The 27,204-nt window shown below is 34.5% G+C and overlaps 2 protein-coding genes across 3 annotated transcripts; one reads left to right on the top strand and one right to left on the bottom strand.

Annotated features, from left to right (window-relative positions):
- Positions 1-535: 535 nt before the first annotated feature.
- Positions 536-10,819, top strand: LOC117905933 (UDP-glycosyltransferase 88F4-like). Of its 2 annotated transcripts, none has more exons than XR_004649749.1 (2): positions 536-696; positions 4,268-4,304. XR_004649749.1 is itself a non-coding variant. In XM_034818818.1 (2 exons), exon 2 carries the CDS (start codon positions 9,225-9,227, stop codon positions 10,674-10,676), a length of 1,452 nt encoding a protein of 483 aa, XP_034674709.1. In that variant the 5' UTR covers positions 536-696; positions 9,205-9,224; the 3' UTR covers positions 10,677-10,819. The 2 variants fall into 2 exon arrangements, 1 of the variants encoding a protein (XP_034674709.1); XM_034818818.1 differs by lacking the exon at positions 4,268-4,304 and adding an exon at positions 9,205-10,819.
- A 6,499-nt stretch (positions 10,820-17,318) lies between these two features.
- Positions 17,319-19,472, bottom strand: LOC117905721. The gene is made up of 2 exons (XM_034818602.1): positions 19,001-19,472; positions 17,319-18,877 (listed from the first exon to the last, which is right to left on the bottom strand). The coding sequence occupies exons 1-2, from the start codon at positions 19,470-19,472 to the stop codon at positions 17,319-17,321; spliced, it is 2,031 nt and encodes a 676-aa protein (XP_034674493.1).
- Positions 19,473-27,204: the final 7,732 nt, after the last annotated feature.

Below are 27,204 nucleotides of genomic sequence, written 5' to 3'. Positions count from 1 at the left end.
ACTTGGCCCCTTTGGACATTTTTAGTGTGACTTGTATGACTTGCATGGTTACATGACTTTTGGGCTCGACTTTTGTTTATTGGTTTATTTTTATTTTATTTTATTTTATTTTTTAGTTTTAGTTTTATGATTATCATTCACTTTTTATTGGTTATCTTCCTCTTTATATTATTTTCCTTAACTTATTTATTTATTTATTATTTATTTTTGTTTGTTTATTTATTTATTTTTACCGTTTTCCTAATTTATTTACTTACTTATCTATTCATTCAATTATTTAACTTCAAAAATTCCGCGTTTTTTTTGCAAGGAAACTTACTATTGGAGTTTAAGGAAGGTGAGACTCTCCTTGGAAGGTTTTTGGAGAGGAATTTGAAATTGGGAAGATTGCTTTTGAATTGGAAGATTTAAAAAAGGATAAGGAGAAAAGAAGAGAGAAAATAGGGGAATTTGCCTTTTTTTAGGGAGATTTAGGTTTTAGGGGGTAATATATATACGTGAGAGAGGAAGGAAAGGGGAAAGCTTTTTTGGATTGTGGGAGAAGATTTCTCAGTCGGGAAAAGGTGCAGCAGCCTAGAACCAAGCAATCAGAGAGGGAGAAGATTGGTGGACGGAAAAAGGTTTGGGGAGCAGATTTCTCAGTCGGGAAAAGGTGCAGCAGCCTGGAACCAAGCAATTGGAGAGAAGAACTTGCAGGTATGTTTCCAGATTTTTGCTATATCACCATTTAGTTTCAATCTTTCCTGACTTCTTAGTTTTCTGAAGATTCATTCTTGTTGTTTGGTGTGGACGCAAGGGCCACAATTTGATTAGTTGAGACTGATTTGCTTGCATGTTTATGCTATTTTAATATTCCTTTTAATGTCTTTGGTTCCATTTGAAAGCAATCTGAATATAGGTTTACCTTTGAATTTGATGCTATGGGTCTTGTCCCCATTTATGTCCCAATCTGGCTTCAAAATACCCACCGACTATCTTCTTTTCCCCTGTTTTCTTTTCTTTTCTTTCTTGGTCTTTCTGTGTGCTTCTGTATCTATGTTTCTTCCCTTTCTTTACCTTGGTATTCTCGGATATGGAGACCATGAGCATTCTGAGAAAGGTGGGAACTTGATAAAAGCTGTGTAAAACGGGTTGCTTGGGGATAGATGGGTGCAGAGGTTGCTACCGTTTCTAAGAGCTCTTCACGACTTTCTGAATCGGATGTTATGGATTTATACTATGAATATATCTCTAGTATTTCCATACTTACATCTTGCTACTCTTGTATCCGTTTTCCTGGTGAGAACCTTGATGCATTGGTTTCTGTGTCTTATGATGGGGATCTGCACATGTTCTAGCTTCTTAATTTGATGATCAGTTTTATGGTGATATTCTGAAGAACCTAATTGAAATAGTGGAGGATCTTGTCAGATGGGGGATTTATACAGGGAGTTTTGGGCATCACAACAACAGGGATTGCAGATTATGTAGTTGGAAGTGTCATGGCCTGTGATGGTTCTGTTTTAACGCCATGATAGAGAAGAAGATCCCTTTAGTTATGAATGTGGGAGCATTGGATATGGTAAATTCTGAAGCCAAGATTACCATACTTTCTCATTTACTGAACAGAAATATTCATGTATACGATGAGCAAGTATCTCTTATTTGAACTACGGTGGATGAAAATAGGAAATTCATTGGCTTTATAGCCAATAAATTAAACGAAGCATCATCAAAGGTTTGTGTATACTTTCCGCAAAAAGGTATCCCTGCCTTGGATGTACCAAGGGAGATCCTTGAGAAACCAGGCCTGAAACATTCATTGAGGGTTGGGGAGACAGGTTTTAAAGAGGTGGAAGCTTACCTTTCTGACTATGATCATTTTTCCAGTGTGTTATCTACTGCCTTTGTAAAGATTACACGCTCAATTTTCAATACCAATGGTAGAGGGAATGGTAATGTGAGTCAAAATGAGAAACAGGTCAGCAAGATTGCTTCATTGCAGTAGTTCATCCTGCATGATTTTGATGTTGTGGATCATGACACTTCCAGTTTCACTGTTTCTGCTATATATAGGATTGGCACTTTAGAAATTCAGGTTTCAGAGCACAGAAACCTATCTCCATAACTTTTAGCACAGCTGGCCATAAGATGAGAATGTCTCGAGGATATTGTTGTGCTCCCAGTGATATTATTCAAGAATCCAATATGAGACTCAATTGGAAATGGAACAAAAGGCCTATGTTACTCAATCTCCTTAGATACAGAATGGTAAAATAGAAGAGAACATCTTGTTTAATAAGAAGATGGACAAAGAAAGGTATGAAAGGGTTCTTGATGCATATTCCTTGAAAAAGAATCTGGAGGTTCTCTCATTTGGTGATCAGACAGTTATAGTGTTGTGGATGCTCGTGCAGGAACCAATTTCTTTAAGGAATATTTGCTGTGTCTCTTGGGTTCGAAGGTAGTGATTTATGTTGCACATCAAGTAGAGTTCTTACCTGTTGCTGATTTCATACTGGTCATAAAAGATGTAGTCTTTTGTTCAGAGCAAGAACCCATGTTATCCTTTGCTTCAGAATTACTAGATCATGTGGGCTTTCAAGAGAACGAAATTGTGCCAGAGGCAATACCACAACTGCAGAAATGGTTACATAGAGAACCTTGGAACCATAATGCACATTACTTGTTGATACTTAATTTTCTACAAAAGGCACGTGAAGAGAGATTTCCAAGACATTTTTGTATGGTAATTGAACAGCTAAATTTTGTGGTTATTCCCAATCACTTATATTTAAAGAAGGATACATGTTGCCAATATAAAAAATTCCAGCTGCTACTTTGTGCCTCGGAAATCAGACTTATCAAGGTGTGTGCATATTTCTGAATTGAATCTTGCTGACACGACTGAGGAGTTGGAACTTCCAATGTATTCTACTGTTTCAAGTGACATTAATTACTTTATATGAAAAGATTTCTAGCTTTTCGTATGACTCTGGAAACACTGATGATGACTTTAAGAATAGCAGAAAATATAGCAGTAATGATGATTTTGACTCAGATTTAGGAACTTTCAATTTAGAGAAAACTGGTGGTGGTGTGGAGAAAGATCAAGAACTAAATGTTGGTGCTGTTGTCCGTGATACTGTTATAGTTGATAACCAGGATGGTACTAAAGGGGATGCCTGTACAGATAAAAGCGAAACTGCTGATCTGAGTAATAATGAGGAAAAACAATAAACAAAAACCAAGCCAGAAGCTGATTCTGAAGTCACAAAGAAGAAGCATATTATAAAGGTAGTTGCTGATGGAGTACAATTTGTGCATAGAGGGAAAGAAGCTGTTGGCAATGGAGACCAGGCAGTGGAAAATGACGCTGAATCTACCATAGAGAACCTAACACTTGAGTCAAAACAGTCAGAAAACAGACTTACACATGTTAATGCATAGGGCGCTGAACTGGAAAATGCGGTCTCTGGCAAATCAGAGTCACTTGAATTTGCAGATCTCAGTCCAGTTTTAAACACAACAATAAAACTAGATGAAACCAATCATTACTCAGATGAAGATGATAAAGAAAGTGAGATTGAAGGCTCAGTTACAGATGAAGAGTTTAAAGGTATGGTTCTTGAAGGTTTTGAAGCTGCCAAACACTTCTTGAAGGAATTGAAGCAAGTATTAGGTGGAGGTTCTCACTCCAGTGCAGAGAGTTCTCGTGATCATTCACAGAGAATTGGTGGTCAAATTATAAGTGATTCAGATGAAGAAGTGGACACTGATGAAGAAGGAGATAGAAAAGAATTATTTAATTCTATTGCATTGGCTGCCATTTTGAAAGCAGTAACAAATACAAGTTCTGATAGTGGCAGTATCACAATAACCTCTCCAGGCGGATCCAAGTTTTTTTTTTTCTGTTGACTATCTTGCTAGATTGGAATCTGCGAACTGGTCTCAAAAACCTGCTCCTCTCCCTGACCAAACCAGTCCGATCTTTTTTTTACCCCTTCGAATCTTGCAATCGGAGGCGACTCAGAGAACACCTTGAGTGAAGAAGATAAAAACATTAAAAATGAAGTAGAATTTCAGATTGCGGAATGATTTTCAAACTCTAGGGATCCACAAAAGCAGAAGAACCTGATTACTACTCAAAAAGTGTTATTTCATAGCTTGTAATTAACTCTTTTAACCACTTTTGAGTAGTAGTTATTGCCTTTTAACCCAATTAACATGTTAAGGACCCTTGCAATCAATTCTAATCAAATTGTGTAAGTTTTGGTGTTTTTGATAGCTTTTTGATCACCAAAGCAATATGAGATTGAGGAGAGTTATTTGGAATCCATGGCAAAGCAATGAAGAGCTCAAATTCATGAAGAACCAAGCTTTGGAGCTCCATAGCCCTTTGCCAAAGTCGTTCAAAGTATGCATGGAAAGAACAAAGGAGAGAAGCAAGGAGAGAGGAAAAACAGAGTGAAGAAAACAGAGGACAACAGCTGCAGTCTTCCTTTGCACTTTTGGAGCACTTTCCGAAGTCCATTTTCTACATGCTATATACCATTTCAAAGCTTAGGAAGTCAACAATCCAATGCTTCAAACGGTGCGCAATTTGGAGTCGAAGTGAGGAAGTTACAGCCGTTGGAAGCCGATCACTCTAAGCTGAAGGAAGATTTTGCAAAGTGCTGCGAAATCACCCTTTTGTTGCAAGATATTTCACAGCCTTTTTGCACAGTGCTTTGGAATTCCTCCTGAAGTTTCACGACGCGATGGAGGCCAAACACCACAAGATGAAAGCTAATTTCCCAGCGGTGTGGAATCAGCCATTTGCTGCGAAATGATTTCGTAGCCCTTTTTGTACATCTGCGAAATCTCGCAGACCTCATTTTGCACAGTGCAATGGTCCTGAAGCTTCCCGATAGTTGTGCACCGACTCTTTTAGATCTTTTCTTCTGATATTTTTGTGTCTAAATTTCCATTTTCTCCTTGTATTCAGCCACTCATGTAATTCCTTAGTTAGGAAGTATCCAAGGAAGGGTAAATTACCTTCCTATATAAACTCTCAGGGAGACTCTCGGAGGAGGTGGTTACAAAGCATCCTTTGTACAAATTTGCAAGGAAGTAAAATACAGAGCACTTGCTCTGCTTTTCATATATATTCTTGTTTTCTCGTTAGTTTTCTTTCTAGCCAATCAAACTCTGAAGATTTTTTCTCAGAGGATGAGAGGCTAGGCTCTTTGTCTCTTGGAGTGAAGAAAGCCGGGTAAGTTTCCACATGCATAAATTGAAAGTTTTGTTGTTTTAGTTTTTAATGAAGAGAAAGTGTGACCCGTTAATGGTTTTTATCTTTTTAGTTAACTTAAAACGCCTTTAAATCACCTGGGCCAACACTTGGTAAGACAAGTGATCTCCGTCCATGGAGATTCACTAGTTTACCCCTTGCGAGCCTCTGGGAGGTGACTTGAAGGTAGGATTTTCTAGAATTGCCAACACTTGGTAAGCTTTTGGACTCCAAGGAGACATCCATTAGTTATCTTTTGCGAGCTTTTGACGGGTAATCCAAGGTTAAAGATCACCTTGAATGACAAGTGCTAGGTGAGAGGTATGAGCCATTGCAAGATGCATCAGTGAGAGGGATTTAGTGTTTGAACCCATTAAAGGGAAGCATCTATACAACACCGGTTGGAGAAGGAACTATATGTTAATTCTCTAATGCGAGGAAAAGAAACAAGTGACCGGAACTCCATTTTTGTATGAGGAATCTGAGCCTAGTGATGAAACTCCAAGAAACACTTTTCTTTGTAAGTAAAATCAGTTACTATTTTTGGTTAGCTTAAAACCAATCCTTTTTCATTCAAACATCTTTATGTTTTCTTTTAAAGCTAACCTTGAAATGAAAAGGCACCAATTCAGCTTTGAATTAATATCATTTGCAAAGTGAAAACCCATCCCAGTGAACGATCCTAGAGCCACTATGCTATAGTAGCTTTGTCTTTGCTACCCTAGTATATGGTGTAATAGGTTATAAATTTTGTTGATTACTCCCTTAATCAAGGAGCACCAGCTGGACACAAATCAACTGAGACACCAATTGGGCACGAATCAGAACCATCAAGCATTCACTTGACAAGCAAGGAAAGCATACATGCAGGGAATTGATAAGCAAGCCACTGATAGCAGAATATTGGGACCTCTAGAGTCGGCAGAAGTTGACTGAAGCGATGAAAATAAACTAGGATCTGATGAATCAGCTGATTGAATCAGAGAAGGCTGTGGATGCATTTGACATATTTTCTGAGAATTTGAGCCATCCAGATCGCGAAGTTCCAGAATTCCAGCTCCTCCGGCTGAAGCTAAGAAATAGTTTTGTTTGCGTAACGGCAAAGGCATAGAAGCTGAAGTTGGAAGGATATATGTTTTGCATGGGAAGACCCGTCTAGGAACACTGATATTTCTGTAGTTTCCAGTGGCTATTAGATGTGAATTGATGTATTTGGGTGACGAGAATCCAACAGTTGATGGACATGTCAATTTCAAGCCTTCTGAGGAGATAGTTGGAAGTCAAGGATTTCTAATTCCAATTTTAGAGACTATTGAATGCAAATTGCCTCTAACTGAACCTATAGAAGAGAAGGATGAGGGGGAAAATAATATAGAATCAATACCATAAGTCAGAGAAAACCATATTCATGTGACTGTTTGCTTCTAGATCCAATTTCATATTGCTAATTTGTAACTGGTGAGTTCTAAGCCCGCAAAGAAAGTAAAATCTACAGTTAAAGAATGAATTTGAAATCGAGATGAGATGATTGGTGACGGAGCAATAGGAGATCAAAACCATGAGCTTGGAGTTACTAAAGAGTTGAAATAATCAATTTTTGTCCATTATACTTATGCTTTTGATGATCTTCTTCAAATCCTGCAGAACCACTGGAATGGTTCTGTTAACTTTCAGTCATTTTTACCTTTCATAGAGGGTGGAGATCAGCTTCCGGATAGCAATTCAAATCTGGATGAGGGGAGCTGCTCAGGTGTAGATAACTCAGTCAGCTTGTCTATTTCAAGAGAGCTTCAAGATGGAATAGGCCAAATTGTCATTCAACCATTAACTACTCAAGAATTTCTTAACAACTCCAAAAGATATCAGTAATGAGCAGATCATCCAACTTTGCGCTTTTCATGTAATGGTCCTCATAGAACAGAGAAGAAGCCTTCAGGAGGAACAAGAGGATGGTGGAGCTAGGTGTCTTCTTGGCAGCCACACTCGAAAGTCCCGAAATACAGGATCCATCAGAAAGTCTCTAGCGTACTGCCCATTTACCTTCACACACGCGAAATAGGCTGCTGAATCCTATTGACTGAGGGTTAATTACTGATTGTGGGCAATTTGATACGCCTGAAGAATAAGGAGTTATTCTGGAAACTGAACATCTGAAAATCAATTAAGACACGAGCACTTAGTTGAAAAGAATTATCTGTGAGCAAGTTGACAATAGAAGCAGAACTCAGATGTTAATTACACTCAAACGACCTCATATCATTCTCCAAACCTGAATTAGAAGAAATGTTGGAAGACATCAGTCGGAGTGCACCAAGTTCTTGCTCAGGTTGTGAAGAATGCAAAATTCCATTTCAGTAATCTACAGAAGCATCCTCAGGCAACCCAAGTGATTCAGTCTCAAAAGCAGCCTAGACATTAATCCACCTTGGCCACCTTGCCACATATCATACTCCTCTTAATGTTTCTTTTCCTTTATTCTGTGATCTTATACATCTTAAATCTGGATTTCAAAACCTTTTTTTTTTTTTTTTTATCAAAATGACTTTGGTTTTCATTAAAGTTCCTTAGGAGTTTCTAGGCATAAAATCCAAATTTTAGCATGCTATTTGCTGCCACTTTCCTTCGGGTATGCACTTTCAATGTTTTATTTGATTTTTAACTATTTTTGTGTTTTCTTGATTTTCAATAAGCATGAATAAAATTTTATGATTCCAAACAATGGAATTCATAGAACCAACTCATGCGAAATTAATTAAGGCTTTGGTGGGGGCCTGACATTCATGATACTTTCTTCAATATTGTTTGCTTGATATGTTGATTTTTTTATTCTTCTTGATGATATACATGAGTTTGTTTCGTATTTATTGTTGAGATGCTCTTGTTTCCCATAGAGAAGTACTAGCTTGCTATTCAGGTACGCTCTCTTCTCATCTATTTTTTTTAGAACTCTATGGACTTGTATGTCATTGATGACCATATCCATATTTGACATGATTCTTGGATGTCTTGATTTGCTTGAATAAAACAAATGTTGTGTGCTACATTTCTACACTAACTTTTATGTTTTATGATAGCGCTTGAAGAGCAGTTCAAGTACGCACCCTAACTCTCCTTTATTGCAATTTGATTGTGTTTGGCATGCCACTCTCTAAAATCACCTAGCCTATTTAGGTACCTATAATTAACTGATTAATGACCACACTTCCCTTGACTTTGTCAGTAGAGACCTTTATAGGGCTTAGAGGGGTGCTACCTCTTAGAGGTATCTTCCCAATAAGTAACCTGATCCCCGGACTTAGACTCGGGCTTCTCAAAGACATGTTTTTTCCAAAACTATGGAGTCACTCTTTAGGGTTTTTCTTTTTTGTTTTATTTTCCCTTTAAAATAAAAATAAAATAGGTAGTGACTCCAACTTTTTCTAAAATTAATTTTTCACAAATAAAAAGCGAGTCTCGCCGATCGAGTGGGGACGCACATGAAAAATGCGGGTCCACAAAGGTGTTTCTTGAAAAGACACCTTTAATAAATATTGAATTTTATGGAATTATGAAAAGTGTCTTTTTCAAGAGACACCTTTAATATAAATCTAATTTTCTAAATTAACTTAAATTCAATTATTTTAAATATGTATCATAATTTTAAAAATTATAAAAGATGTCTTTTAAAAAACACCTTCCATGTGACAGAAAGTGTAGATATATCATTATGTTTTCAATTATCATTTTTTAATAATCAATATTTTTACACTTACTCTTTTTTAATAATTATTTTTTTAAATTGTTGCAAAAGTTAAAAAGGGACAAATAATTTAATGGAGATGTTGACAGCCATGGGAAAAATATGTGGGCGCGTACTTTGATGCAGACCTTCAATAATGCGCTATTGCGATATTTTTTTGACTGAGCACATTGAGGAGACCTGAAAGTTCTCATTCTGAGCTTGTCCAATCCAGAGATCCAACACTGAGCAACAATGGATGATGCAATAGTCCTGTATCCAGGTCCAGGCATGGGCCATGTGGTGTCCATGATAGAGCTAGGCAAGCTCATCCTTCGCCGTTACTCCCACAGATTCTCCATCATCATTCTACTCTCTACTGGTCCTTTTGACACCCCGGCCACCACCTCTTACATTGACCACATCTCCCAAACCAATCCTTCCATCTCTTTCCACCGCTTCCCCTATCTATCGGTTGACACCTCTTCTTCCACTTGCAATATCGTCGCTGTCTTCTCTGAGTTCTTCCGTCTCAGTGCCTCTAATGTCCTCCATGCTCTCCAGCAACTCTCCAAAACTTCCACCGTTCGGGCCTTCATCATCGACTACTTTTGCGCTTCAGCTCTTCCTGTTGCTCGTGACCTTGGAATTCCCACTTACCACTTCCTCACCACCGGTGCTTCTGTTGTTGCGGCTGTCCTTTACTTTCCGACAATTCACAAACAGTATGAGAGCAGCAATAAGAGCTTCAAGGACATGCCCACTACATTTTTACACTTTCCTGGGTTGCCTCCACTACAAGCCACTCGAGTGCTTGAAGCATGGCTCAACCGAGACGACCCCGCCTATGATGATATGCTATACTTCTCAGAGCTTTTGCCAAAATCCGATGGACTTTTGATAAATACTTTCCATGATCTTGAGCCAATAGCCGTTAAGACAATCAGGGAGGGGACATGTGTTCCCAATGGGCAAACTCCGCCAGTTTACTGCATCGGCCCTTTGATTGCGGAAACTGGTGAAGATGAAAGCAATATTGCTGGTAGTGTAGCTCGCCATGGTTGCTTGTCCTGGCTTGACACACAGCCAAGTCAGAGTGTTGTCTTCTTGTGCTTCGGGAGCAACGGAACGTTCTCGCCCGCTCAGGTGAAGGAGATAGCTAATGGACTGGAAAGAAGTGGCAAGAGATTCTTGTGGGTGGTGAAGAACCCACCATCCAACGACAAAAGCAAGCAGATTGCAGTGACGGCCGATGTTGATTTGGATGCTCTAATGCCAGAGGGGTTCCTGGAAAGAACCAAAGATAGGGGAATGGTGGTGAAGTCATGGGCGCCGCAGGTGGCGGTGCTGAATCACCCATCTGTGGGAGGATTTGTAACTCATTGCGGGTGGAACTCAGTATTGGAGGCAGTGGTCGCAGGGGTTCCAATGGTGGCCTGGCCTCTATATGCTGAGCAGCATATGAATAAAGCAGCTCTGGTGGAGGTCATGAAGATGGCTATTGGAGTGGAGCAGAGGGATGAGGATATGTTTGTGAGCGGAGCTGAGGTGGAGAGGAGAGTGAGAGAGTTGATGGAGTGTGAAGAGGGGAGGGAGCTGAGAGAAAGAAGCAGGAAGACAAGAGAGATGGCTTTGGCAGCTTGGAAAGATGGGGGTTCATCCACCACTGCCCTTGCCAAATTGGCTGATGTCTGGAGTCAAGATTGATTGGAATGTGTCTGAATCTCGCTTGCTTTTATCTTTCTAAGTAGCACAAATCTATGTTTGAATCTTTCTTTCTACCTATTAATGTATTGGAGCAGTTGGACGAGAAATATTGTGTAACTCATCATCAAGAAAAGTTATTAAAAGACTCAAAACGCAACCACTTCTAAAACTAATGAATGGTAATGAATGGCAAAGGAGAAGATCATAGGGTAACTCATCATCAACAAAAGTAATTTTGGTTTTCAAATATTATTGACATTTCATAACATGATATTTCTATACAATTAGTAGCTGATAATGGATGATCAAAGGATAGTTTGACAAAGAATTGATAAAAAAAAAAAAAGGCAAGTAAAGTCTTCTAAGGATAATTATAAGGACTTTGGTATAAAAGAAATGGTTAGATGGGCAAAGGATAATCACCCTTGGTCTTGTATCAACTTTATTCCAAGGATAATCACCCATATTTGTCAGACTTTATAAAGCTGCTGGAATAAAGGATAATGACCCTTATAAGGCTGATAAAGAAATGGGTTGATGGCAACAATGTAGGCTCGGGCGAGTCGTCCCGTCCCACCACATCCCACCTCAATTGTTTAGATCCATTAGCTCATCCTCTCTAAGAAATAATAATAATAATAATAATAATAATAAACACAAGGTAAGACAAGTTTTTTCAATTCTTTTTTTTTTAATTTTAACTAAATTAAAAATAAATATAATTGATAAATAATAAATATTATAAACTTTTTATAACTTAATTTTATGAGAAATACTTTTTTATTTTATGTGTTAAAAAAATGAATTAGAATAATTTTTATTTAATTATATATATAAAGAGGGTGCAGAGGCACAGGAAAATGTAATAATTAAATCCATTTCAAACTCGTCCCAAGATTTGAAAAACTTTCCAACATCCACTTTAAACTTGTTTATCTTTATTTCATTTTAAATTTGTTTATCTTTATTTCAAACTTATATTATTAAGAATAGGAGAAAGAGGGTAGAATAATTGAATTTGCCATAGTGTATATAACATTTGTTTTATCTTAATAGTGATGAAAAGAGATGATATTTGTGTGCTGTTTAACAAGACAGGTTTGGAATGGTTTAAATGGTTTAGTGGTGGGTTAGTAATTTCCCCATATGTTAGGAATATGGTTTATTTATTTCCTTGTACACCTCATCTATATTTGTATATAAAGTTTTAAAAAAAGTAATAGAAAATATAACTTTAATTGTCAAATTATCAAACTTTACAAACATACTAATTTTCATAACCTAAAAGCAAATGACGTTAAAAATTAAGCTAGTGTGATGAGCAATTTCTCATGCACTGTCGTAAATAAATAAATAAATAAAAACCCAAAAATAAGTAAAAATGATTTTAAAAAGTATTTAATATCAGTGATCTAATTAAATTAGAAGAAAATTTATGATTTTTACTGAACTACCATTTTATGTTCTATAGTAATTTGACGTGGGAAGGTGGACATTTGGAGCTACCGAAAGACTAGTTTTGGCAAATCTAGTTTCCATATATTAATTTTTTAGAATTATAATCAAATTATTATACTTTTAGATAATTAGAATTCTCCAATATGGTTAACATTAAAGTAAAAATAAAAAAAATAAAAAAAACTGCTACTTCCTGTACAACCTCATTTGAATTATTCAAGATGTTCTTTCATATTTAATAAATTTCCTTCAATACTAATATTGACCTATTGAAAAAGTTCTTTAATATTTAATAAAACTCCTTCAGTATCAATATTATCCTTGAAAATTTATGACTTTGATTTTAATTTCATTATCCATTAAAGCCAAAAAAAAAAAAAAATCCTAGATGAGGCTTTCTGATAGTTTGGTCAAGCTCAAGTTTGTCTGAGTCATGATCGGGCTAAAAAGTAGGCGAACCCTTGCCTTAACGTGGTCAAGCTAAGTTGAGTCTGGCCAACGCATGCAATAATGTTAAGTCAGGCTTTGGTTCAAAATCTTCGAGTAAGCAAGACCGGATTTAGATCACTTGCTTGTGTATGAATGTTTGTGAGTGGAGCTGAGTTAAAGAGGAGAGTGAGAGAGTAATGGAGTATCAAACAGGGAGGGAGCTGAGAGAAAGAAACAAGAAAATGAGAGAGATGGCTTGGGCATCTTGGAAAGATAGGGGTTCATCCACCACTACCCTTGCCAAATTGGTTGATGTATGGAATCAAGATTGATTGGAATGTATCTGAATATTTCTCCTACATGAATAATGAATCTTGCCTTAAACTTTCTAATTAGCATAAGCCTATGTTTAAATCTTTGTTTCTTCCTATTGATCATGTATTGAAGCAGTTGGATAAGAAATATTGTGTAACTCATCATCAAGACACAATCGTACAAGAGACAAATTTTTTTACATAAAAATCACTCTCAAAATCTAGCTCCTAGAGACTATGAGGATGTAAAAGCCAAGGGGTAAGAAACCATTGATCACAAATCTACTATTGAAAGAAAATTAAATATATAGATTTATCTAGGGATGCTATTCCAAAGTCTTGCCCCCTAGTACCTATACTAGTCTCCATGCCCATGAAGTAGGGGCTTTTTTAACTTTTGCGGCAATTTTAAAAATTTATAATTAAAAAATTGTAGTTGTGAAAATAATGATAAATTTACGGCAGTTTTGGTCACGTGGAAGGTGTCTTTTGAAGAGACACCTTCCACAATTTTCAAAATCATAAAAGAATTAAATTTAAGCTAAAGGTGTCTCTTGAAGAGACACCTTCTACAATTCTAGAAAATTTGATTTATATTAAAGGTGTTTCTTGAAAAAACACTTTCCACGGGGTAAAAAATCCAATATGCATTAAAAGTGTCTCTTACAAAGACACTTTTAACGTGGCAAAAAATCCAATATGCATTAAAGGTATCTCTTGAAGAGACACTTTCCACAATTTGACAAATTTGAATGTCTTATGAATTTGATTTTAAAGCTAAAGATGTCTCTTGAAGAGACACCTCTACAATTCCTAAAAATTTTAATTTATACAAAAGGTGTCAAAGGTGTCTCTTGAAGAGACACCTTCTAGAATTCCAAAAAATTAGATTTATACTAAAGGTGTCTCTTGAAAAGACATTTTACGTACACAATTCCACAAAATCCAATATGTATTAAAATTTGTGGAAATGATTTTAAAGGTAAAGATGTCTCTCTTCAATGTATGAAAATTGTGGAAAGTGTCTCTTCAAGAGACACTTTAATTTCAGTATAAACTCAATTTTTTTAAAATAATGGAAGGTCTCTTCAAGAGACACCTTCAATATAATTCCATTTTTTGGGAATTGTGAAATGTGTCTCTTGATACCTTCCACAATTTTAAAAATATTGGGTTTATACTGAAAGTGTTTGTTCAAAAGACACTTTCCACAATTTCCATTCAAACAGTGGAAACTTTTGAATTTATGCTGAATGTGTCTGTTCAAGAGACACCTTCCATAATTACAAAAAAAATGGAATTATATTCGGACGCCTTTCATAATTTTTAAAAAATTGGGTTTATACTGAAAGTGTCTCTTGAAGAGACACTTTCCACAATTTTTCAATGAAAATTTCGAATTTTGAAAAGGGACATTCTACAATTCCCAAAAAATAAAATTATACTAAAGGTATCTCTTCAAGAGACACTTTCCACAATTTTCATTGTGTTAAAAATTTTCGCTTTATACTGAAAGTGTCTCTTCAAGAGACACTTTCCACAATTTCCATACACAGTAGAAAATTTCGAATTTATGCTGAAGGTGTCTCTTGAAGAGACACCTACCACAAAAGAAAAAAAAAATATATCTCTTAATTAGTATTACCTACTGTACAACCAAATGTTTAAAGTTTATCACCTGTATACATTATAATCAATATTTTGACATTCAATCCAAAACCAATGAAAACAAGTAAACCAAATGTCAAAATCAGCACCTTTCCAAAATAGTAACAATACTATTTTGTGTAAAATAAGTCCAAAATAGATAGAATACTATAGAACTTAAGTTAATAAAAAGTTAGTTAATCCAAAATATAACAAGTAAAAACATACATCTTGAGTATTTGTCCAAAATAATGATATGCACAATACTAATAGTATCCAAAATATAAGTCATATGTAGTAACATCCTCAATGTGTACCGCACGAAGGAGCCTTCCTCTTCCGTAGTGGACGTCTATGATGTGCATGCTCCACTATTGGCTCTATGGGGCTAACATGTAACCCTCCATGAGCTCCATGACCACGTCTCCTACCACATCCTCGACCATGTCCTCGACCACGATTAGTCTTTTGTCCTTGTTGATCATCATTTGCTATATGAACTAACTCTTCATGAACCAATGGAGCCTCTATTGATGGTGGTGATGATGCAACAAGTGGTACTACAGGTGGAGTGGATGGCACCTCCATAGGTGTAATAGGAGTCTCCTGAATAGGTGGCAGGCTAATGTTAGTCGATGGTGCATCTCTAAGAACAGATGTATGCCTAGTCCCTCTCGTATGAGCCCCTCGCCCTTTAGTTCGTACACCTCTTGATCGAGTAATGGGTGATATCGGCTGCTGATGAGGTGGTGGACTACTCCTCGTATGAGGCCCTCCCCCTCTAGTCTGTACACCTCCTGATCGAGTAATGGATGATGTCGGTTGCTAATGAGGTGGTGGACTAATGTCAGTTGATGGTCGCACTCGGGCAACAACTGGTGTATGCCTAATCTCCCTCGTATGAGGCCCTCGTCGTGTAGGTCGTACATCTCCTGATGGAGGATGGAGCTGTGTAGTAGCATCAACACTAAATGGAGCATCTAAGCAATCCATCTCATGTATGGCCTTTAATACAATAGTACATAGCCTGTGAATGCGAAAATCATCTGGAGGTGCAATATCATATATCTAGTGTATGCTGGTAGTCTGTAAGTCAAATAAGAGTTAAATTAAATTCTTTTAAAAATAAAATAAACTTTAATAAAAAGATAAAACATGAAAATTACCAATAGCTCGTGGAAGGACCCAGTCCGAGTAAGAAATCGAAAAGTAATGGAGCGATACCACACCATGTATGGATCATGATATCCCAATGAACCTATAGCCATCTCGCCTCTAGCAATATGCTCACGCCTAGAGCTCCAACGTCGAATGTAGTCTCCATGTCGAGTAGTCCAATCAACATCATGTCTACCTCTCAAATCACATTTGTGTAAGATTAACTCATTATCACATGGTTAAGGAATCCCTTGACGAAATCCAAACTGCCGCAATACTCGATCAGGTCTATGCCATTCAATTATGTGGAAACATATCAAAGGTGAGATAGTGCACCATATATCTTTCCCAGCAATACAATAATCAGGAAGACCAACATTCATGTCATCAACATAAGGCTGCCATATAATCTGTACCTAAGAAATGTTAGATATAATCAGTGGTTTAGAATTTGTTTAGAGAAACAAGTATAAGAAATGAATCACACCTTTATCACCTGATCTGCTCTAAGTCGATCAAGATAGTGCCTATACTGAGCTAAGATGTGCATGCTAATCGAAGTAGTCCGAAACTCATCTCTCCACCTATAAAATTAAAACAACAAAGCATAATTAAATAAATAAAAAATGTTAGAATTTAAGTTTATGCATGTATCCTCATAATAGTAAAATTTGTCGTAATTTTATAATATATACTGAATGGCCAATGGAGGTGGAGGCAACTAGTCATCATGTGGAGCTATACATAAACGATGAGGTGTAATAAATGGGAACCTCTCCCATACCCATAACTGGAGCAAAATCAGTGGGCCAGATATATCATGTGTATCAATATGAGAGGCTCGACACAACTGTCGATAAAGCTAGGCTAAACAGGCACTACCCCTACTATACCTACCAGCAACCTCAAAATCCTCTAGAAGGGGTAAAAACATAAGATGCACCTTATCGCTAGACTTTCCTGAAAATAGAAAACCTCCAATGAGCTGTAAGATATAAGCCCTAGTATAACGCTGAATAAACTCCTCATTAGCATCTGGTGCCAAAGTAGGGAAGCTCTGACTCAACCATGTAAGATGAAGGCGCTGGCCATCTATGTCTGTATCTCCAGGAATGAGTCCTAATAGAGAATAACATACACGCCTCCAATCTAAGCATGTGCTACCAGTAACTACATCTCCATCTATTGGTAGTCCAATCAACATGGCAATATCCTGTAGTGTAATCGTGCACTCCCCCTGAGGTAAGTGGAAGGTATGAGTCTCAGGTCGCCATCTCTCAACAAATGCAGTAATAAGATGCCAATCTAAGGAAATGAATCCTAAGCGTGCAACACCATAGAAGCCTATCTGCTGCAACAATGGAATAATACGCCCATTGAGTACACTGGTGCGATGGAAGATTGCCTCACGTCGTCTACAATGAAGCTCCTTAGAGTCAACACCTGTCCATGCTACAGATGACCTGTGTGTGGCCTGTTCATGTAGAACTGTCGGATCCAAGGGTCCCAGCTCCATCGTGCGGTGATACCTACATATACCAAATAACCATTAATTCTTGTTATCATTAGTATGATTACAAATTTATAGACATTACATAAAAATATCATATTATCAAAATGGATAATCTTTTATACTTTAATTGTCATGAGGAAGGGGGTTGGAGGATTGCCCTCCATCTTTTGTGGGACAGTTGCGACGATTATAGCCCGCTATTTTACATAACCCACATCGAATCCTAACACTTGGTTCCTTCAAATCCATTTCATTCCTTATCCTTGATGATCTAGGATGCCCCTTATCCCTCATCGAAGTTGGGTTAGGGTGGAGAATAGGAAAATCAGGATACGACCAATAAGATTCATGAGGAATGGGATTAAATTCAGGACCGTAACAACTGGCATAGGCATCCAGCCTATAGTATTTTTCAACTAATTGCCAACTATCAATCCTCATATGAGCAGAAACAGCTAGCACATGTGAGCATGGAATGCCAAATGATTGCCACTTATTACAACTACATGTACCTTCATTCAGCTTAACAACTTGTTTGTTACGTCCTTTATCCATATAAAACCCATGGAGAGCAGTAATTACTTCAAATGTTTCATGAATTCGATGGAAAATGGTGACAGTGTGTCCACTAGCTTTAGCCTCGGCTCTTCGAAAATTTTCAATTGCATACGCAGTGTACACATCTCCAACTGCCATTCTAGCATATATCTCTACTCTACGAGTCTCAAAGTATGACACACATCGATAAAAAGTTAATTGAACAAGTGCAGTGATAGGTAACATTCGCGCTCCTTTAAGCACCCCATTAATGCACTCAGCAATATTTGTGGTCATCCACCCATACCGATAGCCTAGATCATATGCTTGAGTCCACTTTTGAGTGTCTAACTTTGAAAACCAAGCCATACTTTTTTCATCCAATCGTTTTAACTCTTCCATGTATCTCTCATACTTCCGCAGTTGATGTTGACATCCAGCTCTATACGCCAACTCTTTTAAGACCTTATTCTTAAATTTGTCATTAAAATTACTCACTACATGCCTAAGACAATATCGATGTTGCTCATGAGGGGGGCTCCATCCAACTGATGGATTTCTAGCAGCAGCATTTATTCCTGCATGGCTATCTGAAATTAAGCATATCCCTTCTCTTTGAGTGACATGACGCCTCAATGCAATAAGAAACCAAGACCAACTATCCTGTGATTCTTCCTCAACAATTGCAAACGCAAGGGGGAATACATGACCATTTCCATCAATTGAAGTAGCAATTAAAAGCTTCCCCATGTATTTTCCATATAGGAATGTACCATCAATTTGTATAATTGGTTTGCAATGCTTGAACCCTTCAACACTTGCCCCAAATGCCCAAAAAACACACATAAACCGCACGTTCCCAGAAATCCCTCCTAAAGGTATTGTCTTCCAAACAATCTTTGTTCCAGGATTAGTTAGCTGAAGGATGTTCATCCACTTCGGCAATGCTTGATAAGATTCATCCCAATCACCAAAAACTCTAAGCATTGTTTTTCTCTTAGTTTCCCAAATTCTCCTATAATGGACATCATATCCAAATTTATCCTTCACTATCTGGTGTAATGTAGCAATAGAGGTAGTGTGATCCCTCTGAACTACATTTTGGATCTCTCTTGCAATCAATGTAGAGTCCAATTGAGAGTGGTCTTGTGATAATTTAGGATAAACACAAGTATGAGGACCTGCGTACTTGGTTATCTCAAACATTCCATGGCTTTTACGACGACATGCACGAAGCCTCCAATTACATCCTTCCTACCACTTCTTACATCTCACTGCCCACAATTGTGGTTCTGATTCACAAACCACCAAATGTTGATTCTGACATATTGCATAACGTTTTACAGCATATTGCAAGTCTTCTTTACTCTCAAATCTCAATACTTTAAACAACTCATTGGATTCATTCCACAATCCAGTCATGCTATTTATTGCATCCCAATTCAATTGTTTGAACATTAGGGAAGGCATAATATGTTCACCATCATCTGAAGAAGCCTTATTTGTTGGAGGTTCATCATCATAATGTATCTCATTAATCTCGCCCTCATCATAAAATTCCACATCATCATTTTCATTTGTAAATGGGATGTCAACATAGTTGTTTGTCGCTCCCATAACTGACTGAGTTACTACTGCCAAATTCCCCCTCATTTCTTCATTGTGTGCTAAATTCTCATCCATTTCATCAATCTGCATTGCCAAATTCCCCTTTGCTGGTATTTCCACATCATGACCCATAATTTCTTGATCAAATGATGGACTTAACTCAAATGAATGATCCCTTGGACGTGTCTGCAAATACATTTCAATAGTATTCGATGGTGGGATTTATGCTACAACATGAAACATTAACCTTACATCATCATCATCTTTAATTGGTAATTTGTATATAGTTAATGTTTCCATTTCCAATCGACATAAGAATTGGATACCGAAATATCATGGATAACATGGTATGAGCACAATCGATCGACATAACATGACACAACTTATCTTCCAACTCATCATATTTGATCAAATTGTTCACTAAGACACCTTTTTTAGGAGGACAATTGTAACACACCCCATTTGGCCCATCAATTATTTCACCATCTTTATAACACACAATTGTAAGCAAACTTTCCATTGATGTACCTAAAAAGAATCAAATAAAATATATATAAGACTAAATCAAATTAAATTTATTTTAATTTATCATATTCAATTTAATGTATTTTATATAATTTAATAATCAATACTCTTATCGAATTTATAGTTTTTATTAAAATGTACATACAAAATTGAGCTTTTTTTTGCCACTTAGGGGGATTCGAACCCCCAACAAAAGGTTCAACATGCATCCCTAGCTCCACTAGGGCAAACTTACCCGATGACATATAATATGCACTAAAGAAATATATATCAAAAGTTATAATATAAATACGATATTAAAAAAACACTTTAAATAAAAAACTAATTATAATTATTTTATAATTGAATGAAAAATTTTCATTTAATTGATTAGTAAAAATATATCATAATTTTATTCATAGTGTTTTTACTATTATTAATATATTAAAATTTTATATATTTATCATCAAATAATATTTTATATAATCAATATTCACTTATCAAATTTATAGTTTTTATTAACATGTATATACAAAATTGAGTTTTTTTTTTTACCACTGTTGGGGGGATTCGAACCCCCAACAAAAGGTTCAACATGCATCCCCTAGCTCCACTAGGGCAAACTTGACCCATGATATATAATATGCAATAAAGAAATATATATCAAAAGTTAGAATATAAATACAATATTAAAAAACACTTTAAATAAAAAATTAATTATAACTATTTTATAATTCAATGAAAAATTTTCATTTAATTGATTAGTAAAAATATATCATAATTTTATTCATAGTGTTTTTAATATTATTAATATATTATAATTTTATAAATTTATCATCATTTATTTTATAATATATCATAATTTTTTTAAATAGATTTTAAAATTAAACATGTTATAATCACATTTCACAATATTATTTTCAAATAATATTTTATATAATCAATGTACACTTATCAAATTTATAGTTTTTATTAACATGTACATACAAAATTAAACATTTTTTTTACCACTTGGGGGATTCCAACCCCCGACAAAAGGTTCAACATGCATCCCTAACTCCACTAGGGCAAACTTGCCCCATAACATATAACATGCACTGAAGAAATATATATCAAAAGTTAAAATATAAATACAATATTAAAAAAACACTTTAAATAAAAAATTAATTATAACTATTTTATAATTCAATGAAAAATTTTCATTTAATTGATTAGTATTTATAGTGTTTTTAATATTATTAATATATTAAAATTTTATATATTTATCATCATTTATTTTATAATATATCATAATTTTTTTAAATAGATTTTAAAATTAAACATGTTATAATCACATTTCACAATATTATCATCAAATAATATTTTATATAATCAATGTACACTTATCAAATTTATAATTTTTATTAAAATGTACATACACAATTGAGCTTTTTTTTTACCACTTGGGGGATTCGAACCCCCAACAAAAGGTTCAACATGCATCCCCAACTCCACTAGGGCAAACTTGCCCCATGACATATAATATGCACTAAAGAAATATATATCAAAACTTAGAATATAAATACAATATTAAAAAAACACTTTAAATAAAAAATTAATTATAACTATTTTATAATTGAATGAAAATTTTTCATTTAATTGATTAGTAAAAATATATTATAATTTTATTCATAGTGTTTTTAATATTATTAATATATTAAAAATTTATATATTTATCATAATTTATTTTATAAAATATCATAATTTTTTAATATTAAATAGATTTTAAAATTAAACATGTTATAATCACATTTCATATTATTATCATCAAATAATATTTTATATCATTTAAGAATCAATGTACACTTATCAAATTTATTGTTTTTATGCATACAAAATTGAACTTTTTTTTTTTGCCACGGTTGGGGGATTCGAACCCCCCAACAAATGGTTTAACATGTATCCCAACTCCACTAGGACAAACTTGTCCCATGATAAATGATATGCACTAAAGAAATATATATCAAAAGTTAGGATATAAATACAATATTAAAAAAACACTTTAAATAACAAATTAATTATAACTATTTTATAATTGAATGAAAAATTTTCAATTAGTAAAAATATATCATAATTTTATTCATCATGTTTTTAATATTATTAATATATCAAAAATTTATCCAAACATGTAACTGATTTCGTTTACCTTGGAGTTTAGTCTAATTTTCACTATATCCGTATGGATATCAATCTAACCAGATAAAAACAAATTCAATCTTATCCAAACCTAAACCGTATCATGGATACCCACACCACTTTATTCCTTCAACTGGACAACCAAGGATTCATATAGAAATAAAGATAAAAAATGAATAAATTATTAAACAAGACAACCAAGGATTCTTATAGAAATAAAAATATTTCCTCAACTTATGTATGTGGATTGCCTATTAAAGATCAACATACCTTCTTGCAACAGTTGAGAGCAATGAAACAAATAAAAATATTTCTTATTTATTTTTAATTTTAACAAATAAAAAGATAGTATTTTTTATTTTAACAAATAAAAAATGAAGAATCTCCTTGAATTTAAATTTGAATTTGAATTTCAATTTGAATTTGAATTTCAATTATTGCAAGTACTAATCTAATCAGGTTATTATTTTTTTATTTTGTTGCAACCCCGTTTGATTCCCAAGTTTTTGCAATCCCCGTTTGATTCCCAAGAAAATCCATCCCCCATTCGTTTTCCGGGAAAATTCATCCTCCTTTGATTTCTGAGAAAGTCCATGCAAAACCCCCTAGAAAAACAAACAAAAAAATGTTTTTTTTTTTTTTTTTGCTCCGTGCTTTCTGGATCTGTTCTAGGGGTCTCTTTGCTTTTGTGCCATTGGATTTAAATTTCACAAACCCTAAATCCACGATTTTTTAGCTAGGCTGAAAAACACAACCTTTCCCCTCAAATCATGATCAGATTACCAAATAGCTTAAGTTTTTTTATAAAAAAAAAAAAAAAAAAAAAATGGATAGATTTTGTATCCTGTGCGCGGGCTGGACTGGTAGGAAATATTAGGAATTTTTTTTTTCCAACTTTCCCACACTTTCTTGGCAACCAAATAGAATCACAACAAGCTGAACCACAAAAAAAATTAAAACTTTCTCCATTATTTTTAGTCTACTCAGTTTCATTGTAAAAAAAAACGAAAACTTTATTTTTTTTACAACTTTCCCACACTTTCTTAGTGACCAAACACAACCACACCACCAAATATAACCACAAAACTTACAGAAAACACCGGGGGCAATGGTTTCTCAGATCTGCACTTCACTTCCTTCCTATTGGTGTTGAGGTAAGGATCTCCACCCCATGATCAGCGTGCAGGATAATGGGTTTTCGGGCAGAGGAGTTTTGATGCATAGAAGAAAATGGGAAGGGAAATGGAAAGAGGGAATGGGTTTTCATATCTCATCCTACGTGTTATCCTACATGTTCAAAAGTGCCGTAGAATTGGAATTATTTTCCAAACTACGATATTTTAAATATTATTTTTCCTAATAGCAGTACATTTATCAAGAATCCCATGAAGTAGCACCACACATGCACTGAGTGGACTATCATAACACTTAACAGGATGTAAAGCTCTCTCAAAAACCCAAGAATGAGAATTATCAAACATTTGAGCATTTTGGGATGCGAGAAAGCTAGCACTTGATTTTTCTAAAGTTTACATCACACACAAAAAGATTTTTAGGCATAGTATTTATATAGATGAAACCATAATGGACATAATCCTAAATTTTCAAAAAATCAATTTTTAGAAGGTAGAAAGAATTAAAACAAATCACAATTTGTAATTAGGAAAAGTATGTTATGAACACTTGAGTGCTTGAGCACCTCTAACGCTTGAGCGTTTTCAAGAAGCGCTTGAATGCTTTCAAGAAGCACTTAAGCACACATAGCACTTGAGTAACAAATAAGAGCTCTTGAATGCTCGACTAATTTTTTGATTTAATTAATTAAAAAGCATTTTAACTCAATTTAAACCTAAAATCCACTTTATACCATATTTTAAACAAATTAGTCTTTCTTGGATCTCTATACTTACCTGTGTTATCTTGAGTTGATTACATAACAACCTTGAATCTTTAATAAATAGTAAGACACGATTAACTAGAAAAGTCATAATCCAAGATGAATGGAATAAAATTTCCAACTTCAACTAAACAACCTAATGTACTAACAATCTATGAGTTATTTTCATAAATCAACTATGGGTCAACTTTTCATACCCATGTGTATACCCATTTTAATAATTAAAGAATACTAAGAAGTGCATAATGTTTTATGTACCTTGGGAAATAAAAATACATGAAATCCTAGTAACTTTAGCATAATAATTTACAAATCAATACCCAAAAATTTTTGTAATGATGTGGTGATTTAGTGGCCACCGTATTGACAATCTATGAATATATATGTTTTTTATTTACAACATTATGGACTCAATTTTTTTATTATTTTATTTTAGGAGTAGATTAATCAGTTTAAGGGAGCGATTTGTATTTTAAAATATTGTAGCCAATTATGGAAAATTTCTGTAGTAAATACTTGTGATATTTAGAGCCCATTTAGGATAACTTCTTATTTTTTATTTTAATTAAAAAAATAAATAGAAAGTTATAGTTAAGGCTTTGAAAGGATAATATTGGTTTTATCAAAGTTTCATTAAACATAAAAAAACTTCTTACATAAACCAAAATAGAAATTCGACAAGAAATAACATTTTTCTAACTTTCAAATCAAGCATTTTCTTTTCTTTTTAATTATGAGCTCTTTGAATAAAATTAATCAAATAGGCATAAAAACGCTTATTGAGCTCAAAAAAGAGCTTGTGACTTCAAAGTAATCAATCCAAACACATCCTTAATAAATTATAAAGAGAATGAATAAACAATGAAGACAAAAGTTTCCATCACTTTTAACTGCTTATGATCACATGCTTTGTTGTGTAGGCAAAAGCTTCAATGTTGATACAAGAACACAAAGATAAAACCAATCCACATACAAAAGGGATGTGAGGTTGTTGAATAACCAATTTTTATAAAAACTTAAACCTGTAGAATTTGAGCTCACAATGTATATCAAGCATTTTAACACCCTCCTTCACATATAGTCTCCATTTTTAGGCTTATAGATGGGCTTAATAAATTGAGAAGATAAACATACAATGGTGATGTTCGAATGCTTGACCTCCGACTGAACAAGGCTTTGATACCATGCTAAATAATCAATTTTTCTAAAAGCTTAAACTTGTAGGAATTTAGGCTCACAATGTATGTCATGTACTCTAATAAAAGTTTTAATGTGGTTCAACCAACCATGCTTATGTTCATGGATGAGAGAGATTATTCTACTACATTATAAAAGATATAAACTCGATACAACTATTGGATTTCAAAACATTCAATGTTTCCCCACTTCTTATATCTACACCTTGAACCACAAGTCTCCTTAATCCATCAAGTGTCTCTAATTCTTTCTCATATTTTTATCTACCACATAATGTTTTCACAAACTCATCTCAATTTTTTAACCTCTTTTCCCTCATGACCTAGAATATTTATGGAGATATTCATGATGACTTTCTTTATTCTATAAGAAAATCTAATATTATAATGAAATATTAATATATGAAATATATGCAATATTTTTTAATAAAAAAATCCATACTAATTAAGAATTTGATACAATTTGCAATAATTTCCACATCCAATCAAATTCCATTACATAAATCTTCTATCACTCTCGATACACGCTTTATACATCACATCCCAAAGAGAGAACAATTAATTCCACCTTCATAAAATCCATTTTGTTATTCTATTATGTGTTTGTGCTCTCTTTAACTCTTTTAGAAATATTTAATCAAGGCTCAAATACTAGTTTATTGTGTCAATAGAAGTTTTAATGCAATTATGTTAATACAAGAATCCAAAGATAACAAATCCACACACAAAGATATGTGAGGTTTTAATATGTTTGACCAACTATGTTTATATCCACAAATGAGAAAGATTATTCCATTATTCTATAGAAAATATTATAAAGAATATAAATCAAGTACAATAATTGAGTTGCAAAACATTTCATGTTTCCCCACTCCTTATATCTACACCCTGAACCATAAACCCCTCTCTCATTCTTCCTCATATCTCTATCTACCACATGTAATCTTCAAAAGTTCATTTTCATCTAACAACCTTTTTGTCTTTATGACTAAAAATATTTATAGAGATATGCCTAATAACTTTAATTTCTTATTGTATTAAAAAAAGCTAATATCATATTAGCATATTGATATAAAAAATATTTTATACAATATTCTTTACAAAAAGAAACATGTACTTATTAGAATTAAATGAGACACTTTGCAACATGTTTGCTAATAGAAAATGAAATTATCTTGAAATTTATGCACTTAACCATTAAACCATTATGATATGAAGCACTCTAAATGTTACAATGTCTACTTTTTAAATCATTATACTAATATTATTACATAGCAAATTTCATTTTTCATTTTTTAAATTCATTATTGAGGAAAATATGTTAATTGCCTCAAAATATATACTTGATTTAATCTACAAATATTTTTTTAATGCCATTTTTAAAAACATACACTCTTTCTCTCATGTGCACTCTAAAGTTCAAAAAAATTTTGTTTATCTTATTATACATCTAAACGAGTAGCTTAGGTGATTCATTATTAGTCTATGTTAGCCTAAAGGTTCTCCTAATCGGGTTTTGATGATAACAAACCATGGTTAAGTGACTAATTGGTTTAATGGTTAAGAATCTCAAGCATAAACTCGAAAATTCATCAAATAACCAAATGGATACAAGATCGAGACGCTTGAAAGACTTGTGATCATAGGAAACTAATGTAAGATGAATGCATGAGTGCATTTAGGATTTTCACACATTTCATGCAACTTAGAAAACTCGGTTTATTCTTTAAAACTTCGATTTCATTAAAACCTGAGTTTTTAACAAATGTACCTTAGGCAAAATGTTATATAATTAGCTTAATAATTGTCCTAAAGACCTTGCCTAAGTGTTAGAAAAGAAAGGAATTGAAAAAGATAGGTTTTCGGGGCCAAAAGGCTCAACTAGTCGAGGCTATGGCCAACCGGTTGAAGAACCGATCGATCGGTTGCCCTCGTCCGGTCAAGGACCGATTGCCCTCGTCCGGTCAAGAACCGGTCAAGGGATGCACAAAAACTTTCTCTCTCCCAATGGCCTTCTCTTCCCGATCGAGGACCGGTCAAGGCAAAGGTAACCTGTCAAGCATTAAATGCTCCAACGGCTAGTGAACCGGTC

Source organism: Vitis riparia, chromosome 18 (genome assembly GCF_004353265.1).
Source record: "Vitis riparia cultivar Riparia Gloire de Montpellier isolate 1030 chromosome 18, EGFV_Vit.rip_1.0, whole genome shotgun sequence".
Classification (NCBI taxonomy): Eukaryota; Viridiplantae; Streptophyta; class Magnoliopsida; order Vitales; family Vitaceae; genus Vitis; species Vitis riparia.
The sequence above is the reverse complement of the archived record's forward strand: the minus strand, read 5'-3'. Positions and strand labels throughout refer to the sequence as shown.

Excerpts from the sequence above, each read along its gene's own strand:
- LOC117905933 (XM_034818818.1), top strand. The coding sequence starts at position 9,225 with ATGGATGATGCAATAGTCCTGTATCCAGGTCCAGGCATGGGCCATGTG.
- LOC117905721 (XM_034818602.1), bottom strand. The coding sequence starts at position 19,472 with ATGGGTCATGATGTGGAAATACCAGCAAAGGGGAATTTGGCAATGCAG. Across the intron at positions 18,878-19,000 it reads ACAATTGTGGGCAGTGAGAT|ACCACTCTCAATTGGACTCT; the intron begins GTAAGAAGTGGT and ends AATTATCACAAG.